Source organism: Phalangium opilio, unplaced genomic scaffold (assembly GCF_054372755.1).
Source record: "Phalangium opilio isolate 3A_F unplaced genomic scaffold, DU_Popi_V2 ptg000037l_1, whole genome shotgun sequence".
NCBI classification, from domain to species: Eukaryota; Metazoa; Arthropoda; class Arachnida; order Opiliones; family Phalangiidae; genus Phalangium; species Phalangium opilio.
In genome coordinates, this window is record NW_028324160.1 from 4,251,270 (window position 1) to 4,259,049 (window position 7,780).

Consider the following 7,780-nt stretch of genomic DNA (forward strand, 5'->3'; position numbering starts at 1 on the left):
GAGAAGAAATCGAAACAATTCTATGTCCTACCCAGATTAAAAAGAACCGATATTATTTGAAGTCCATAGCCGAAACAATACAATTTCTCGCCATCAATGAGTTACCATTAAGAGGAACAAATTGCTACGGAGTGGATAAAATACGACTTATTGACAATAATGAAATTCAGGACGAGTCAGGGGGTCTATTTACGTCACTTTTTCTATATACAATACAAAAAGACTCCAAATTAAAAAGAATCATTGATACGGACCTCGAAATGCATCATATTTGTCGCCAGAAATTCAAAATGAAGTTACCAGTATTATGACATCCATGGTTCTTGAAAAAATTGCATCCATGTTTAAAGAAAGCGATGTTGAACTATTCTGTTTAAAAGCGGATGAAATTATGGACGCTTGCGGAATTGGAAACTTATCTATCTTGGTGAGGTTCGTTAAAAATGCTAAAGCTGAAGAACATTTTTTGGGTTTATACGAGTTGAAAACTTTAAAGGCTATTGATATCGCTAATGTATTGTTAGATATATTGAGGAAAGTAGGATTTCTTCCTGAGAAGCTTATATGCCAGTGTTATGATGGTGCTAATGTTATGTCGGGCAACGACGGGGAAGTTCAAAGGGTCATGCAAGAGAATCTAAATAAAATTATACCATACATCCATTGTTATAATCACCAGCTTCATCTTGTAATAGCCCACGCTTGCGAAAAACTTAAAGATGTTAAACTGTACTTTGACCTTTGCGGTTCCCTTTACAATTTTTTTCGGAAATTCCGCGTTGGTCAAATTGATCAAGGTAATCGATTAAAAAGATTATTGGAACAGCGATGGACGGGTCATTTGGATACAACTCGCGTCATTTTAGGCAATTTCTCTGATATATTCTCAGTTTTACAACATTTTTCAATTCCACCTACAGGGGCAAATGTTGCAGTTGAGATAAGTATCGAAGCTACAGGGCTGCTGCACAGGTGTGGCAACCAAAAATTTGTCCTTCTGGCGCTTATAATGAAAGAAATATTGTCAATTTTTGAGCCTGCGAACAAAGCACTACAAGACAAAGAAATGTATCTAGCCGTAGCTGCGAAGCAAGTAAATTCTTGCATTCTGGTGATGGAAGAAAAGAGAAGTTTTTCTACCGAGTTCGAAAAGCTTTACGTACGTGCCATAGAAATTTGCAAAGAACAAAACATTGTTGAAAATACCACTCGAACTGTGCCCAAAAGAAAACGTGTAGCTAATCGCAAGCTTAATGATTTTGTTGTTGATAGTCAAATCTTTACACCTAACGATTTTTCAAGCAAGGACACTGTTAAAAGGATTTATAACGAAATCTACGACTACGCGATTAATGAAGCTAAGGAGCGTTTCTCAAGCCGAAACATTGAGTTTCTATCAGCGCTTGACGCTTTACTTCCATGTTCAGAAAGATTTCTCGACACGCAAGTCCTTAAGTGCATTCTTAAACATTCAGAAGTTGACGAAAAGGCCTTTGCAATCGAATCTGTTCTACTTAAGAAATCAGTATTTGTGGAACAGAAATAAGATTTGAAAAATGAGAACAGCATTCACAATGTTTTGCTTATCCTTCATCGAAATAAAAACGTTTTTTCGAGTGTGTACAAGGTCTATGCAGTTGCTCTCACTTTTGGAGCTTCCACAGCCACTTGTGAATCCACCTTTTCGTGTTTAACGCGAGTTCACACGTCCCATAGAAGATCCATGGCCCATGAACGAAAACATAACCTAACTGTACTAGCGTACGAAAAACAAATAACACGATTAATAGATTTTGAAGAATTTGTTGAGAAATTTAAATGTGAAAAGCCACGTCGATTGGCGTTGTAAATGATTACTTTTCATAAATAAAGCATTTTTACTATGATCAATCTAGTAGATGGCGGAAATTCCGTCAATAAATTATTATAAGGTTTGAGTTATGGGTCTTCCGTATTGGTGCCCCCTTGATATTTTCTTGAGCCCCCTCAACTGAAATATTCTGGCTACGGGCCTGGTGGTCGTGCTCATGGCTTAATAGCCACTGTTAAAGCTAACTTTCTGGGAATCACAACTGACCTTCTTACTAGACTTTACCACAGTTACATTCGCCCCATTCTTGAATTTGGTTGCCAAATATGGAACCCCCATTCAGCTATTAATATTAATAATCTAGACAATGTCCAGGGTTGTCTCTCACGTATCCCATCTAGACTACGACCTCTATATATTTTGACCTCCTAAACACCCCTAATGAAAACTTATTTTTCTCTTGCTCCCTCTATTGCTCCCACAAGGGCTCAGGGTCAAAAATTATTTCACAGCCGTGCCCGTAAAGACCAGCTAAAGCACTCTTTTTTTCGTAGAACGGTTCCCATTTGGAATTCACTTCCTCCTGACATTATATCAATATAAAATCTATTGTTCAATTTAAGTCGGCACTTAAAAAATTACCTCAAAATATAAGGCCCCATATGTATCTCTATATTCTTCGGAGCTGTAATAAGGTTTTCAAAAAAACACTAGCTCGACATTTCCCCCACAGGAACAAAAAATCTATACATAGTGTTCAGACTAGAAGGACTGCAGTGACGGATAGCATTTAGTTACACCTAATGCGTGAAAACTAATTTCCTCACGCGAATTCATTTAATCATGATATCATTAATATTTCTATTTAAAAAACTGTTTATAGAGTTAGCCCTAGAAAGTCTTTTTCAGAAAATTAACCGAAAGGGGTTGGGTAACCTTCATTAAAAATTTGGATGTTATTTCATAAACACAAATCCATTAAAAACTGGTTGTCTGACCCTTTAAGATATCTGTTCAGGATTTTCACGAGATCGAAGGTGTCTTCGGGTACCAAAAACCAACATAACCAAACTTCACATTAAACGACAAAAATCTTTCCCAATCGTGATAAACAAGCGTAAAAGAAATTATGAAAACTTACTGAGTTTGAGGGAAAAAAATTCTCGATGAAAAAATAATTACAATTATTTTAAAAAATATATTGATAAAGAGCCTTTAAAAAGGCTATTTCAAGAAAAAGTCGGGAAACTTTTAAAAAAAGCACAAGAAAACTGAAGGGATTTTACAAAATTTCCACAGATCTGCGGCCACATAACCCCCCACATCTTTCTTGCCCCCCTATACTTCTCTTTCACTGGCTAGGCTCACTCTTATAGCCAACCAATCACGGAGCAAGCTCAGAGGTGATAAAGGCGGAAAGTTCACTTTTAAGTTTGGGTTGGTTCTTACATTTCTTAAAATATAGTAATGCAACGAAGTATAATATAGGAGAGAGTGAAAGATCCCCCGCTCAACAAGCGTAAATACCTATCTTCCCCCAGTAGTTTAGTGGAAGGGTCCGATTTCCTTTCCGACCCTCTTTGTAGGCAAATATGGTATAAATACAGCGTTGGGTCTCTAACAAATAACATTTTATTTGAACCTTTCGACGAAAATATGTCAGTCCACCAGAGCCAAAGTGCGATTAAAAGGAAGGCGGAAGATTTTGAAGAGCTTCGGGAGGAAGTGAAAAGATTAAAGCCTCATTTTCATTAAAGCTAGAAAAAGTCTAGCTGCGGGTTTTTGAAAGCGCGCGAGAAAAGTAAAAACGTCCGCTGGCTAGATGTCGTGTTTAGCGTTCGCTTGCCGCTTTAGCGTACTCTTTTTCATAGAAGCGTGAACTTGCCTTTACTATAGCAACGTCCCGGTTGTGACGTTGTTGCACGGTGAAATAAAAATGGCCGCTCAATCGAAGGCAAGACGAGATCTTCTTCTGAGGAAAGTATTTATAATGAACTGGGTGTATTTAAAATAAAAAAGAAGACGGAGATATAGAACTAAAAGATGGTGGATTCATCCCATTTTAATAAATAGGAAAAAAGAGGGCTATTTCGAAACCATGGTAAAATTATTTATTAATTTCAAACGCAGCATAGACCAAGGCTTATCGGTTTAAATGAAACTGAATTTTAATATTTCATTTTAGATGAATTTTTAGTCGATGATTGGTCAAATTTGAAACCACGTGACCCTCTAGACGCGTGCTCGCTTCTCTTCAGCGAGAAATATCTGTTCAAAGCTGATACGATTGTAGCACGAGTTTACCGCTTTAGCAATGAATTTTCTCGCTTAATATAGTAGTTGCAGCTTCAATGAAAATATTCACGCTATAGCGAAAGCGGGTTTTTTCGCGAGCGTTACCGCTTTCGCTTGAAATTTTAACGCTACCCGCTTCAATGAAAATGAGGCTTAAAGGAAGAAGTTGACAAGCTAAAGGCAAAGCCGTTAATGCGGAATGCTGTAGTCCAGGTCGACGAGGAGTCATTTGCCCTAATTAGGGAGAAAGAAAGGAAGAGAAAGGAGAGAAAAGAGAAGAATATTATGAGCAGAATCCATCGATTTGATCCCCGAATGTTTACGCCGCCGACGCCAAAACTAGGTGTCCAGTATTTGGATTAATCAATTTCGAAAAAAAACGGCCCTTTTAAGGGCCACCCTAAATTTTGATATGGCTTTGACCTTAAAATGTATTGTGCCAAATTCCAATATTTTTTCCTGGGTTCTTGAGCGACTTGGTAATTTATTTTTCAGCAATATTAAGCTTCCGGGTTTTCCCCATATTGTTGCGTTGTTAAGTTTCCGTTCAATGATAATGGGGTTGAAATTCAATGTATAGGCTTGCCCCTCTTCAGTTGCGACCTCTGAGAGAGTAGAGTAGAGTAGTGTCTTTGCTACGTATAGCAACGTCACTCCCTTCTATCTCTAAGCTCAGTTTCATCCCCCTAATAGGCGCATAGGCATACAAGAGAGCATCTAGAGGGGGGTACAGTCATCTTTCCTATATACAGAGCCTTCTCAGAGGCCTTAATGCTATTTTCCCATAGAATTAAAGAGTTACCAAAAATGGCCGCCGACTGCCAAAATTAATCTCGTGACGTTTACCAAAACCCTGACATCATAACTGAGATTGCTCTACTGACATTATTCTCTCTTGGGTTAAGTGTGGCTGCTGGTTGCATCGAGGTTATACAGTATAACCTCTATGATTTAACCAAGCTATATTACATAATAGCAGTGAGTGACCCTTTGTGGTTTTAGTTTCCCAACCTCCTAGGGAAAAACTTCAGCTCCTTTTAATTTCTCTTTCTGAAGAAGTGGGCGAGCCATCTATATCGTGATAATTATAAAGAATTTCTAAGTTTTTAAGGACGGATCTTGGATGAAACCAAATACATATAAATTATATTTTGCAACGTTATTAGGTTTAATGTGCATTGCTCTTTTTTAACGGTATGAAATGTGGAAAAAAACAGTAAGGTCCTATGAATTTAACAGCAAAGGATATTTTCCTTGATTAACAGCCGAAAACCTACAAAACAACAATTTACTGCTGTAACTTCAACAAAATCCACGCTTGCTGTATTTTTAACACTGGTATTCCACTTATATTTACAGTTAGTTTTTAGTGTGATAGTTCAATGTATTTTGTTTTGAATCTTAACATGATTAGGTCAGGGCTTGAATATATTGCAATTATGTAGTGTATAACCCGCTCTAATACTATAGATAGTAATGAGTTAGCGTTTGTGACAAGAGTTGGTTTAGACAGTTATTTCTAGTCTTGGTCTTAATAATGGTAGGTCACAAAACATTTGAAAACATCGTGCTCAATCCTATAAGAGAAACCAGGAATTATTAAATTGGTCCATGATTTCAACAGCTTTCAATGCATTGGCATGAGATTTCGTAAATTATTCCTCCGCGTGTAAAGGGATGCAAATTAATTATAAGTTTGTCAATTAAGGCTGTAAGTTTATCAGTTTGATAGTATTTTTAATTATTTGCGGGGTTTTTCTGGTATAAGGGAAGAATAGTTTTGAAATCCCCTACAAAAATGGCAGCCTCCCTGAAAATACCCTTATTTTTCTCGCTTTTAGAGCTAGTTTTAATAATTATGGCTTTTATTACTTTTATTTTACGATAACTAAACACCGAGGGGCTAATCACTATAAGATTCCCTGAACGTAGAAAAGGTAAAAACTCTCTCTCTCTCTCTCGCCCGCTCACCTCTTAGCCTTTTGTTAATTCTTCTACAAGGTGGCCCTTTCGGTACTTTTCCTATCTTTTGGGTTTTTCTATTTACGAAGTAGATCTGAGCTGGCCCACAAAAATATACCTTCCATTTTATTTTACGATAACTAAACACCGAGGGGCTAATCACTATAAGATTCTCTGAATGTAGAAGTTTTAGCATTGCGAGGTGCAGGAATTTTAAGGATTATATTTAATCCTTTACAGTACGCGGGGTCACCGGCCCCTCGATAAAAAGCGAACTCCACCCATCCCATTCAACAAGGGTCATTGCTAGCTCAAAATAAACCTTTTGTCGCCAGTAATTTCCGTTAAGTGGGACCTCGTCTTTTTCAAAGGTTAGGTATTCTGCAGCGAAGCGAATATCAACGTCAGCGAGGGGGGTTGACTTGTATCTAGATTATCAGATAAATGGTGCTTTTACCTTCTTTTTTGGAATATCTCGCTATAAACCATTTCGGAAATTACATTCAGAGAAACCAACACACAGGAGTGTGGCCGCCATTGCGGTATTCTCCCTTTCGCTCGGGCTCTTAGTGAGAGGGAGAATACCCCAATGTGTGTTGGTTTCTCTGTATGTAAAATCCGAAACTGTCTATTAAAATAGAAAATTGGAAAATGTGCGAAATCAAAAAATAACTCTCTAAAGCTGGTTTTCTGTAACCTTTTCTTTAAAAAGATGGTGCTTTATGTATAAAGAAGTCTGTATTTGTCATAATTTTCAAAACCACGAATAGTTAAAAGGTTAATTTATGTTTTTAATAATTTACACATCAGAAAACAATATGTGTTTGTATTCAAGGCCTAACTTAATATACCCATTTTGACAAGTAAGAAGCAATTGTAACAATTTCCCGTCAAATTTTCCAAATTTAAATACATCAAGTGAGTAGCTTGATTTGGGACTTTAAGAGGAGTTTATAATTTCAACGTATAAATTGAATCCGACCAAAAATATCACTTCCCCCACTTGGAAGTCCCCTTCAGAAGAGGTGAAACGAAGCCAATTCCTTCCCAAAATCCTCCACCCCCCCCCCCGCATTTTACATTTCTCGTTCGGTCTAGGTTTACAGTCAGCACTTCTCATTCTGTAACGTCCGCTAATAGTCTGTATAAGATTTTCGGGAGTTCAGCCTTTTAAGTTAATATACTTATTCAACCCTTCACTTTTACATTCTCTGTGAATTAAATCCTAACATCCCCAATTTATGTATTTAACTTACTAGATGGATCAGTTGTTGAATTTTTATCGCTGGATGCAAGATGTCCATAAATTTAAACAAGAAGGTTAAATAACTTTTTTTTTATACTTTTTATGATTTTGGGTAAATTAGAAAATATATTCCTTATGTTTATACTCAAACTAGTTTTTTGGTCTATTAATTATCTCACTTAATGTTTTTTAACTTTTGTATATAACGGCATACATTAAATCAGTTCTATCACGGGTAACAATGCAGTAACATCTTGCAGCAAATAAAGTTTAATTAGTTGATTTTATACTCGACGTGTTCATTTACATTCCGTCACATACTTTACTTAGTTCGCGATTTCATTTTGGTCCGTCGAGCCGGATCCTCGTTACATCTCTTCAATTTACGACTGAATTGAGAGGATACGGTTATTTCGCGTGGAAGAGTTAAGTACTTGAGGAACTTAGCTGATCAAGTGTGTTTCATC

The 7,780-nt window shown here is 36.9% G+C and overlaps 1 protein-coding gene across 1 annotated transcript; it reads left to right on the forward strand.

Annotated features, from left to right (window-relative positions):
* Window positions 1–307: 307 nt before the first annotated feature.
* On the forward strand, window positions 308–1,546 carry LOC149683432 (uncharacterized). The gene has a single exon (XM_089871192.1). The coding sequence runs from the start codon at window positions 308–310 to the stop codon at window positions 1,544–1,546; it is 1,239 nt and encodes a 412-aa protein (XP_089727318.1).
* The last annotated feature ends 6,234 nt before the right edge of the window (window positions 1,547–7,780 follow it).

Bases quoted from the DNA above. Each gene is read 5' to 3' on its own strand.
- LOC149683432 (XM_089871192.1), top strand. From the start codon at position 308: ATGACATCCATGGTTCTTGAAAAAATTGCATCCATGTTTAAAGAAAGC.